Genomic DNA, 12,597 nt, shown 5'->3' with positions numbered 1-12,597 from the left:
AACATAACACACAGGTTTAAAAATCCAAAACTACCAAAAGCTAGGCCATGTTTACATGCAGCACTTTTTCAACTTTTTTTTGGCAATTTTTTATTTTTAGAATTTGTTCTATCAGATCACTGAAGGTGGTGTGACAGACTTGATATCATAGATTTAGAATATCAAATAACTAGTTTTTTTTTTCTCATTTTACATTTATATTTTTTGATAACATCATCCATCCATCCTCTTCCGCTTATCTGAGGTCGGGTCGCGGGGGCAGCAGCTTGAGCAGAGATGCCCAGACTTCCCTCTCCCCGGCCACTTCTTCTAGCTCTTCCGGGAGAATCCCAAGGTGTTCCCAGGCCAGCCGAGAGATATAGTCCCTCCAGCGTGTCCTGGGTCTTCCCCAGGGCCTCCTCCCGGTTGGACGTGCCCGGAACACCTCACCAGGGAGGCGTCCAGGAGGCATCCTGATCAGATGCCCAAGCAACCTCGTCTGACTCCTCTTGAGGCGGAGGAGCTGAGCCCCTCCCGGATGACTGAGCTTCTCACCCTATCTTTAAGGGAAAGCCCAGACACCCTGCGGAGGAAACTCATTTCAGCCGCTTGTATTCGCGATCTCATTCTTTCGGTCACTACCCATAGCTCATGACCATAGGTGAGGGTAGGAACATAGATCGACTGGTAAATTGAGAGCTTTGCCTTGCGGCTCAGCTCCTTTTTCACCACGACAGACCGATGCAATGCCCGCATTACTGCGGATGCCGCACCGATCCGCCTGTCGATCTCATGCTCCATTCTTCCCTCACTCGTGAACAAGACCCCGAGATACTTGAACTCCTCCACATGGGGCAGGATCTCGCCTCCAACCCTGAGAGGGCACTCCACCCTTTTCCGGCTGAGGACCATGGTCTCGGATTTGGAGGTGCCGATTCCCATCCCAGCCGCTTCACACTCGGCTGCGAACCGATCCAGAGAGAGCTGAAGATGACGACCTGATGAAGCAAACAGAACAACATCATCTGCAAAAAGCAGTGACCCAATCCTGAGTCCACCAAACCGGACCCCCTCAACGCCCTGGCTGCGCCTAGAAATTCTGTCCATAAAAGTTAAGAACAGAATTGGTGACAAAGGGCAGCCCTGGCGGAGTCCAACTCTCACTGGAAATGGGTTCGACAATGTGGACCAAGCTCTGGCACCGATCGTACAGGGACCGAACAGCCCTTATCAGGGGGTCCGGTACCCCATACTCTCGGAGTACCCCCCCAGAGGATTCCCCGAGGGACACGGTCGAATGCCTTTTCCAAGTCCACAAAACACATGTAGACTGGTTGGGCAAACTCCCATGCACCCTGTAGGACCCTGCTAAGGGTGTAGAGCTGGTCCACTGTTCCGCGACCAGGACGAAAACCACACTGTTCCTCCTGAATCCGAGGTTCGACTATCCGATGGACCCTCCTTGCCAGGACCCCCGAATAGACTTTTCCAGGGAGGCTGAGGAGTGTGATCCCTCTGTAGTTGGAACACACCCTCCGGTCCCCTTTCTTAAAGAGGGGGACCACCACCCCGGTCTGCCAATCCAGAGGCACTGTCCGTGATGTCCATGTGATGTTGCAGAGACGTGTCAACCAAGACAGCCCTACAACATCCAGAGCCTTGAGGAACTCGGGGCGTATCTCATCCACCCCCGGGGCCCTGCCACCTCGGTGACCTCGGTCCCAGAGATGGGGGAGCCCACCTCTGAGTCCCCAGGCTCTGCTTCCACATTGGAAGGCATGTTAGTGGGATTGAGGAGGTCTTCGAAGTACTCCCCCCACCGACCCACAACGTCCCGGGTCAAGGTCATCAGCGCACCATCCCCACCATATACAGTGTTGACACTGCACTGCTTCCCCCGCCTGAGACGCCGGACGGTGGACCAGAATCTCCTCGAAGCCGTCCGAAAGTCATTCTCCATGGCCTCCCCATACTCCTCCCTCCCACGCCCGAGTTTTTGCCTCAGCAACCACCAAAGCCGCATTCCGCTTGGCTTGCCGGTACCTATCAGCTGCCTCCAGAGTCCCACAGGACAAAAGGGTCCTGTAGGACTCCTCCTTCAGCTTGACGGCATCCCTCAACGCCGGCGTCCACCAACGGGTTCGGGGATTGCCTCCACGACAGGCACCGACCACCTTACGGCCTCAGCTCCGGTCAGCTGCCTCAACAATAGAGGCACGGAACATGGCCCATTCGGACTCAATGTCCCCCACCTCCCTCTGGATGTGGTCGAAGTTCTGCCGGAGGTGGGAGTTGAAGCTACTTCTGACAGGGGGCTCTGCCAGACGTTCCCAGCAGACCCTCACAACACGTTTGGGCCTACCACGCCTGACCGGCATCCTCCCCCACCATCGAAGCCAACTCACCACCAGGTGGTGATCAGTTGACAGCTCCGCCCCTCTCTTCACCCGAGTGTCCAAGACATGTGGCCGCAAGTCCGATGACGCGACCACAAAGTCGATCATCGAATTGAGGCCTAGGGTGTCCTGGTGCCAAGTGCACATATGAACACCCCAATGCTTGAACATGGTGTTCGTTATGGACAATCCGTGATGAACACAGAAGTCCAATAACAAAACACTGCTCGGGTTCAGATCGGGGGGGCCATTCCTCCCAATCACGCCCTTCCAGGTCTCACTGTCATTGACCACGTGAGCATTGAAGTCTCCCAGCAGAACGAGGGAGTCCCCAGAAGGTATGCCCTCTAGCACCCCCTCCAGGGACTCCAAAAAGGATGGGTACTCCGAACTGCTGTTCGGTGCATACACACAAACAGTTAGGACCCGTCCCCCCACCCGAAGGTGGAGGGAGGCTACCCTCTCGTCTACCGGGGTAAACCCCCATGAATAGGCTCCAAGTCGGGTGGGCAATAAGTATACCCACACCCGCTCGGCACCTTTCACCGGGGGCAACTCCAGAGTGGCACAGAGTCCAGCCCCTCTCAAGGAGATTGGTTCCAGAGTCCAAGCTGTGCGTCGAGGTGAGTCCGACTATATCTAGCCAGAACCTCTCAACCTCGCGCACAAGCTCAGGCTCCTCCTTCAGAGAGGTGATATTCCACGTCCCAAGAGCCAGCTTCTGTAGCCGAGGATCGGACCGCCAAGGTCCCCGCCTTCGGCCACCACCCAACTCACACTGCACCTGACCTCCTTGGCCCCTCTCATAGGTGGTGAGCCTATGGGAAGGGGGACCCACGTTTCCTCTTCGGGCTGTGCCCGGCCGAGCCCCATGGGTAAAGGCCCGGCCACCAGGCGCTTGCCATCGAGCCCCACCTCCAGGCCTGGCTCCAGAGGGGAGCCCCGGTGACCCGCGTCAGGGCAAGGGAAAACGTCTTCCAAAGTTTTCTTTCATCATAGGAGGTTTGAACCGCTCTTTGTCTCATCCCTCACCTAGGACCAGTTTGCCTTGGGTGACCCTACCAGAGGCATAAAGCCCCGGACAACAGAGCTCCTAGGATCATTGGGACACGCAAACCCCTCCACCACGATATGGTGGCGGTTAAAGGAGGGGTGAATAGAAGAAATTTTAGCATACTTTGAATCTCTAACAAATATCATTTTCCAGTAGTAATGTAAATTATTAAAAATATATAAAGAGCTAAAAATAGTTTGGAATGTTTTGCTTTTTCTGTGGCCATATCTGCTAAAGAAAGTTGACACATTTCCAAATATCATTATGAAATGTGCTTTCTTACTGGCTTGTTATAATGCTGAGCAAGTTACATTCCCTACCTCTGAGACAGCTGGCAGAAGGGAGAACATGAGCCCATATTCTCAGAGTTTTGGAATGCTTCTAGCTCCTAGCTCCCTTGTCTCATGGTGTCATCACATTGCTATATATATGCAGTCACGATTTTATAGCATAAAGTGGGTATAACCTTTCATACCTGGTCTGTTTAACCACTATAATTTACAATGCTGAAACATTATGACCAGTCGTATTTAAAGTAAACGACTTTGAATATCTTGTGACAACAATACTTGTCATGGTCAGGGATATGTTACACTGTAATCAACAATTAGATACCTGAAGTCAACATGTTGAATGCAGAGGATATGGGCTGGTGTAAAAATCCGAGTGACTTTGATAAGGGCCAAATCATTACAACCAGATGACTGGGCTGGACTGTCTGAATTGGCAAGGCTTGTGAGAAGCTTATAGTCAGCTGTGGTTTTTCACTCCTCAGACCACTGTCAGTAGGTATTCTGCATGGACTATAGGGTGTTGGAGTCGAAATTGACTGTCCCAATCGGTTGCAAATCAACAGAAGGGTTGCTGTGGCTAAAATTGCAAAAAATCTTAATGATGGCTATGGGAGTAATGTCACAAAACACACCGCCTTGAGCCCTGCTGCATATAGGACTGCATGACCTGTCAAGAGTACCTGTGCAAACTGTTCTTCCATATCAAAAGCATCTGCAGTAGGCATGCATGCAATGGAACTGGACCTTGGGTCAGTAGAAGGGAAGTCACATGGTATGACGAATCCTGTTTTTCTGTTGTATCCCCCAATGGAAGTGGATACTTTCAGCAGGGTAATGCCCTGTCACACTGCAAATTTTATTTTGGAATGGTTTGAGGAATGTAAGGAAGAATTCAAGGCATTACCCTGGCCTCAAAACCTTTCTAGATTTCAGTCCAGTCCAGAATCTATGCATATTGGAATGGCAAGTCCAATACATGGTGGCCCCATCTTGGAATTTACACGAGTAGGACAATGTCCAGCTAATGGCCTGGCGCCAGATACCACATGGCACCTTCAGAGGTCTTTTAGAGTCCATGCATTTTATGAGTTGAAGCTGTTTTGTTGGCACACAGATGAACAAACGCATATTAGATAGATAGATAGATACTTTATTAATCCCAATGGGAAATTCACAAGGCCAGTGGTTTTGGCTTATCCAGTGAAGTGTTAGATTGATACTAAAATTTTTGTCTTGGTACTTGTACTGGCTTTCACACAGTACCAGTACCAAAATCAATGGATAGTCTCTCTCAAAAGATGCTGCCAAGCTTCGTCGCACTCTGCTTACCCTGTGGTCCAATGCAACTTGTCACCCTATCCTCATTTTCTAACATGCTAATATACTCGTACAGTTAAGATTGGAGAGTCCCCCTCGGTAGTTTCAAGTTTGCTTATACGAGGGACATTCAAAAAGTTACTGTACTTTCATATTTTTGAAATGGTGAAGGCGGGAAGAGTAGAAATTGGGCATTAAAAAGTTAGTACGACTTTGGGAAAATTGCATTGCAAAGAAAAGTGACTGTAGAAAAGTGCTCGTAATTTGTTTTTGAAATTCTTAATAGGGGGGGGGGGGGGAAGAAGTCCAGAAATGCTATGAACGTCCCTCGTATGTGCAAAGTATAACACACAGCTAGGAGGAGGCAGGGATACCCGATAAAGATGCAAGGAAGCTGGTATACACAAAGTATAATGCAACCATTTACTTCCATGACTATGGTTAACATAATCTTTATATAGTAGTACCATTTTAAAAAATGTATTTCGATGAATTTAACTACAGTTTATATTGTGCAACACTAATCCAGTGCTAATACAGCAATGTTGTATTATAAAATACCTGAAATCGATGATCTAATATATATGGTTTATTCCAGGAGCAGCACTGGAAAATAGTATTTGAAGGAATACATTTTCTACACCTTTAACTCTGAAGGAATTGATTAAGCATGTTCCAGCCTCCTTTGGGATGATTGTCTGGATTGACTCCTTTTTGTTTTAAATTTACTTTGCAAAAATGTACATACAGTGCATCCGGAAAGTATTCACAGCGCATCACTTTTTCCACATTTTCTTATGTTACAGCCTTATTCCAAAATGTATTAAATTCATTTTTTTTCCTCAGAATTCTACACACAACGCCCCATAATGACAACGTGAAAAAAGTTTACTTGAGATTTTTGCAAATTTATTAAAAATAAAAAATCTGAGAAATCACATGTATATAAGTATTCACAGCCTTTGCTCAATACTTTGTCGATGCACCTTTGGCAGCAATTACAGCCTCAAGTCTTTTTGAATATGCTGCCACAAGCTTGGCACACCTATCCTTGGCCAGTTTTGCCCATTCCTCTTTGCAGCACCTCTCAAGCTCCATCAGGTTGGATGGGAAGCGTCCGTGCACAGCCATTTTAAGATCTCTCCATAGATGTTCAATCGGATTCAAGTCTGGGCTCTGGCTGGGCCACTCAAGGACATTCACAGAGTTGTCCTGAAGCCACTTCTTTGATATCTTGGCTGTGTGCTTAGGGTCGTTGTCCTGCTGAAAGATTAACCGTCGCCCCAGTCTGAGGTCCAGAGCGTTCTGGAGCAGGTTTTCATCCAGGATGTCTCTGCACATTGCTGCAGTCATCTTTCCCTTTATCCTGACTAGTCTCCCAGTTCCTGCCGCTGAAAAACATCCCCACAGCATGATGCTGCCACCACCATGCTTCACTGCTGGGATGGTATTGGCCTGGTGATGAGCAGTGCCTGGTTTCCTCCAAACGTGACGTCACGCCTGACGTTCACACCAAAGAGTTCAATCTTTGTCTCATCAGACCAAAGAATTTTCCTTCTCATGGTCTGAGAGTCCTTCAGGTGCCTTTTGGCAAACTCCAGGCGGGCTGCCATGTGCCTTTTACTAAGGAGTGGCTTCCGTCTGGCCGCTCTACCATACAGGCCTGATTGTTGGATTGCTGCAGAGATGGTTGTCCTTTTGGAAGGTTCTCCTCTCTCCACAGAGGACCTCTGGAGCTCTGACAGAGTGACCATTGGGTTCTTGGTCACCTCCCTGACTAAGGCCCTTTTCCCCCCGATTGCTCAGTTTAGATGGCTGGCCAGCTCTAGGAAGAGTCCTGGTGGTTTCGAACTTCTTCTACTTACGGATGATGGAGGCCACTGTGCTCATTGGGACCTTCAGAGCAGCAGAAATTTTTCTGTAACCTTCCCCAGATTTGTGCCTCGAGACAATCCTGTCTCGGAGGTCTACAGATAATTCCTTTGACTTCATGCATGGTCTGTGCTCTGACATGAACTGTCAACTGTGGGACCTTTTATATAGACAGGTGTGTGCGTTTCCAAATCCTGTCCAATCAACTGAATTTACCACAGGTGGACTTCTTGCAAAAACCTCAAGTAAACTTTTTTCACGTTGTCATTATCGGGTGTTGTGTGTAGAATTCTGAGGAAAAAAATTAATTTAATCCATTTTGGAATAAGGCTGTAACATAAGAAAATGTGGAAAAAGTGATGTGCTGTGAATACTTTCCGGACGCATGTATTTATGATAAATTCAGCAAGTCTGAACCTACGGGCTTGACTGTCAATAAGATGATCTGCCTGTGAGCATCCTGTCTGCTGTTGTCAAGGAATTTACTTTGAAGGCCTTTGTTATTTCAGTAGATGCTGTGGATAGAACATAACTTCTGAAGTAGGGCTGCACGATAACAGAAAAAATGATTATCACGATTATTTTGCTCAAAATTTTTATCACGATTAATAATGACGATTATTCCTTTGCTGCGGTGGGTTGGCACCCTGCCCGGGATTGTTTCCTGCCTTGTGCCCTGTGTTGGCTGGGATTGGCTCCAGCAGACCCCCGTGACCCTGTGTTCGGATTCAGCGAGTTGGAAAATGGATGGATGGATGGATTATTCCTTTGGTAAATGAAGTCTGTGACCAAAGCAGTGTAGCCTCGGCCAGTTATTCACAGATGCTGCCCTAATCATATTAGCTGCGTTGTCCGTTGTGATGCACACAAGTCTTTCTTCCACCAAGCCCCAAGCGGACATCGCTTCTTTGAGGCCCACTGCAATAAACTCCGCTGTATGGTCTTGTGGGAAAAACGAAGTTTGCAAAAGCTTGCTTTTCATCTCAAACTTGCTGCCAATAAAATGAACTGTCAAGCTCAAATACGGTTCCGCAGTTCTGCTTGACCATAAGTCGGTCGTGGCAGCAAAATATTCAAGGCTGAGCCTGAGAATTTCTCTTTCTATTTCTTTTCGGCATTTCGCATACAGCGAGGGCAGCGCAACATTGGAAAAATGGTTGCGTAAGGGAATGCTATATCTTTTATCAAGTGTTGCGATCATTTTTTTAAACCCCTCACTGCTCACTGTGGTTATTGGACACATATCCTTGGCTATATGGTACGTGATCGCCTCTGTTATTTCCTGGTGTCTTTGCGAGCTAGGCAGATATGGTATTGCGTTGAACAATGTCCCTGATATTGTTGTCTGTGTTGTGGATGGCTGGTAATTTTTTGTTGTTGCTGTTTGTGCCTTCAGTCGTTGAAATTCTTGATAGTGTACTTTGTGGTGGCTTTTAAGGTGGTTGATGAAGTTTGTTGTGTTACCTTGGGACGTTTGGACGGAACAGGAGCAAAGTTTGCACAAGACTCGTACCTGATCAACATCACATTCCTCGAAATCGAAATAGTTCCAGACAACTGAGTATGACCCCTTTTTAGGAACTAACGATCGCACTTCTGCACGTTGCCCCGCCATCATATGTTTATTCTGACTGACTGTTATTGCTGCTATTGACTTCTACTGCTTCAGAAAGCGCTTGCAATCTAGACGCAGTAACGTCATAGTGACGCAGTCCAATCCGTAAACTCAGCCTATAAAAAACAGTTTGGTCTTTATACTGTAAAATCGCGACGATATTTATTAACTGATCGTGGGTCATAAATATCGTTATCATGAGAAAAAAAAGATTAATCGTGCAGCCCTATTCTGAAGGTTAAACAATAGTTTTCTGACTAGACCTGTCCATGCCATCTAAATTGTTGTAAAAGACTATTTGGTGCTGCATTGGTCTGTGGAATTGCCAGAAAGAAAATGCAGTGCTAGCGGGGCCCCTCAGAGTTGCTTTATGTGAGCAAAAGAAAGCAGCTGCTGAATCATGCCCAATTGATAACATGTGGCAAGTTTATGGTACAGTGTGGGGGTTGGGGTGTGATGTGCTCACTTTAACTAGTTCCAGGCTGCTATTAGTTGTGTTTTGTAGTGGGACTGTTAAAGGTGTGTGGTATTTTATTTACTCTGTTGTCTGAATAAATAGAATTATTTAATTTTTGGAAAATGTACAGGATATATGATATACAAAAATAGATTGGATTGTGGAGTCTGTGAATGCCCTACTATCCCATTCTGTCCAGCCTTGCAGAAAGTCACTTTTAGTCTTGTAGAAAAACTAATGTCTCCTTGACAAAAGAACCTGTGGCCACAAATGGAATGCAATTTGTGTGATTCCGTTGTATTCATGAAAGGGCAACTTAATTTCTCTGAAGAGGGCTATGGTAGTGCACTTACCACATTAGATGGAAATGTGTGAGGAAAGTCTGAATATATGTGCCTCCAATCTAATTATATATTTTTCTTTTCCCCTTTTTCAGGGTAAGGAGGACTGGCCGCTGTGCTGGTAGACCAGGTGTACCCCAGCACCCATCACTGGGCGCACAAGAAACATCCTGAATAGTATGGCGCTTTCTTACTGGTATCTCCTCCAACAGTGTCCAACCCCCTAATTCCCAGTAACTATTGACGTGCTGTCTAACTTTCCCTCTGGGTGGGCTTCCAAGGGATGAGCTCTAAATTAATTGTGACTTCTGTTCTTGAGTTAATTGGCTGTATACAGTATTGTGTGTTTTTTGGTGTGGACCTGCCATTTTGCATTAGGCAGCAGTTTTGCATTGTTTCTAAGCAAAGCTTCTGAAATACACAATCCTCTAGCACAGTGCTCCGCAACCTTTTCTCACCTACGACACACCAAAGTTCTTCCTAGAATTTCTGCGGCACGTCAAAACCTATAATATTTAGCTGTTGCGTAGCTGGGGTTGGGGGGGTGGGTTTGGGCGGTCCGCTCCGAGTGCCAGCTATTTAGGGGCGTCCAAACTACTGCAGTTTCCTTTTTTTTTGTTCCTTGAGGAGGCGCAAAAAAAAATTTCTTTCAGCTTTGGGGCGTCAAATTTTTCACCGCCCCGGGCAACATGATCTCCAGCTACCCCACTGATATATAGATATTAATTTAATACACAAATTTTACAATAAATTTTCATTTTTTATTATAAGTATACATTTATTATAAGTATACATACATAAAAACTATACTATATTTACTTTTATGCAATCTTAATAATTATTATAACATAATGACTGATTAATGTGATACCTGCGCTTGTTTCAATGAACACAAAAGTTTTATATTCGGCTCAATATTTGTCAGCACAACCCGAAGTTCTTGGTCAAGATCTTTTAAGCATGACCGCTTATCATTTTTAATTAACACAAGAGTTGTTTGTCTTTTTTTGGCGTAATTGGGATGGTTTGAATTTAGATGGCGATTTAGTTTACTGTGTGCCATTGCCCCGTTTGATAGCTGATCGCCGCAAATGATGCATTGTGGCTTTGGAGCCGTTTCGTCACCACACCACGAGAATCCATATCGAATGTAGTCTTCGTTGTACTTCCTTTTCACAATCTTCTTTGTTTTTTTTGCAACACTTGTGCTGGGTTCTTCATCATCTGTACGTGAAGACGAATCTTTTCCACGTAAATATTTATCCATATTTAAAGGGGTATAAAACTAAATATGAATCACACGAACGTTAACCATACACAATTCAACACAACTAATAGTAATGAATGATAACTACTGTCGCATGACGAGTGAATGCGACGTAGCACGACTAATACGTCGGCTTGAATTGAATCTAGGTGAGGGCACGGAGCGCTCTGGCTATCAAAGCGTACTACGGAGTTGTCTGGCGACTACGTAGGGCCTACGTCGTAGGCGACAGGCGATGGGATTTATTATTTCAGAGAAATGACACATAAAATTATTAAACCTTTAAAAGGCCATTTACGCGAATATTTCATTGCACGTATTCTCGTTATTGTGTTTCTAAGGAGGACCGTTGAAATATTATTTAGTTAGAAAATTGTCTTATTTGACCGCGTCACACCTGTATCGGCTCAAGGCACACCAGTGTGCCGTGGCACACCGGTTGCGGAGCACTGCTCTAGCAGATATCAGGAGGCTAACAAGTAATTATTTAGTCCATCTCCCAGCTGTAAACCCTAGGAACTTGTAGGTTTCCATGTACTTATTAGTTCACTATTGAATTCAGCAAAATTTATTTATTTTTTTGGACTGTAGGTTTGTGTTGCCCCAGCAGCTCCCTATGCAGCACCCCATGAAATGAATAAAGCACCGCAGCCTATAGCAGGACCCCCAACAGCCCCTCTCCCTGCCCCCTCTCCTGGTCTCTCTCAGGTAAGTTTTCTGTTATGCAGCGTTAACTTTTCAGTACTTTTTCTGGAGGAGCTGATTAGCAAAGAATAACCTTTTGGTTTTTTTTTTTTTTTTCTCCTTGCAGACTGCTTTTCCTCCTGGACAAGCAGGAGCCCCTGTAGTTTTTGCCACCCCACAGCCACCACAAATGAACACGCCGCCCCAGCCTCGGCAGGTATGCATATTGTGCTGTATGGCCTTGGTGCCCCTCCCTCCTTCTTCAACTTATAAGAGTATGACTTCTTAAATTGGGTGGGGGAAGTACTTTTTTTTTTTTAATTTATTTTTTTAATAAAGTTTTAAAAGTCAGTCCTAAATGGCAATTCTTAAGATTTAATGCCTTTCAAGGGGTGGTGCTGATTAAAGCAGCCCCTTGAGAATGTGGGTCACTTTAACTGTCAAACCTTGTGTTTAAAACCATTGTCTGAAAAATGTTGCTATTTTGCTAATGTGAAGCAACATTGCTCTGAAGCAATTTTCAGTAGTTGGATATACTGGACAAGCCTGATATGAGGTTTTAAATGACCTAGTATAAATTTTATCTCTGCTTGGCCTGCGAGTTTTGTATGCTTTGCATTTCACCATTATCAGCACATTTTTTGTCCTAGTTGTTTGGGAATGTGTTTATTCCAACTAATTTTCTTTTGAAAGAAAGTGACTTTTTTTGGTGTAATGGAGCTTCACTTGGTTTTTGGACCATGACTAGAAGAAGCATACATTTTGGAGTATATTTAGTTGTAAAAGTGTTCATGTTACTTAACTGTATTTTACTGGTGATGTGTGTGGTGCTTCATGGAAGATTTTTGGGGGAGAAATATAACAAATTTCTATGGTTAATTCTTTTAAAATTGAAAATCTGTGCACACATTTTTAAAGTTGTCTTTGATTGTGTGTAAAATATCCTTTTGATGCCAGACCTTTGGCAGATATTTCTTTCAACTAATCTATTCCCTTCCTGTAGGATGTACCGTTCAAGCCACACTCGGCCTGTTATCCTCTAGGGCAAGCATGCTGTTGGCATAGCGTAGTATTTGTTTCTCTTTGTGTGCTTTGTGCTGCTTTGCTGCACTTTGTAATCTCTCTCTCCTGCTCTTTCTCCTTTTTCTCCTTTTTCCTTCTCTCTTGTTTTGCTTTTGTGTATGTATATGTGCTGCCAAAGGGAGGATTCCGATCTCTGCAGGTAAAAGATTAACATGCCAGCTGGTCGTCTGCTCAGTTGGGTTGTTGCTGCTTTTCGTAAAATATCCATCTCCACAATTTTATTTGCAAACATCTTTTCT

The 12,597-nt window shown here is 45.3% G+C and overlaps 1 protein-coding gene across 4 annotated transcripts in view; it reads left to right on the top strand.

Moving 5' to 3' along the window:
• The window catches only part of eif4g1a (eukaryotic translation initiation factor 4 gamma, 1a), a 116,756-nt gene that overhangs the window by 28,814 nt on the left and 75,345 nt on the right, over positions 1–12,597 (top strand). For 2 of the 4 annotated variants that reach the window (XM_051923784.1, XM_051923783.1), the window contains exons 2-5: positions 9,420–9,501; positions 11,183–11,299; positions 11,403–11,492; positions 12,477–12,497. In XM_051923784.1, the coding sequence (XP_051779744.1) occupies positions 11,225–11,299; positions 11,403–11,492; positions 12,477–12,497 (186 nt within the window). In that variant the 5' untranslated portion in view covers positions 9,420–9,501; positions 11,183–11,224. The remainder of the gene's footprint in view (positions 1–9,419; positions 9,502–11,182; positions 11,300–11,402; positions 11,493–12,476; positions 12,498–12,597) is intronic. The other 2 variants (XM_028794992.2, XM_028794991.2) reach the window with 1 other exon arrangement.

The sequence above is a fragment of the Erpetoichthys calabaricus genome, chromosome 2 (assembly GCF_900747795.2).
Source record: "Erpetoichthys calabaricus chromosome 2, fErpCal1.3, whole genome shotgun sequence".
Taxonomy (NCBI): Eukaryota; Metazoa; Chordata; class Cladistia; order Polypteriformes; family Polypteridae; genus Erpetoichthys; species Erpetoichthys calabaricus.
The sequence above is the reverse complement of the archived record's forward strand: the minus strand, read 5'-3'. Positions and strand labels throughout refer to the sequence as shown.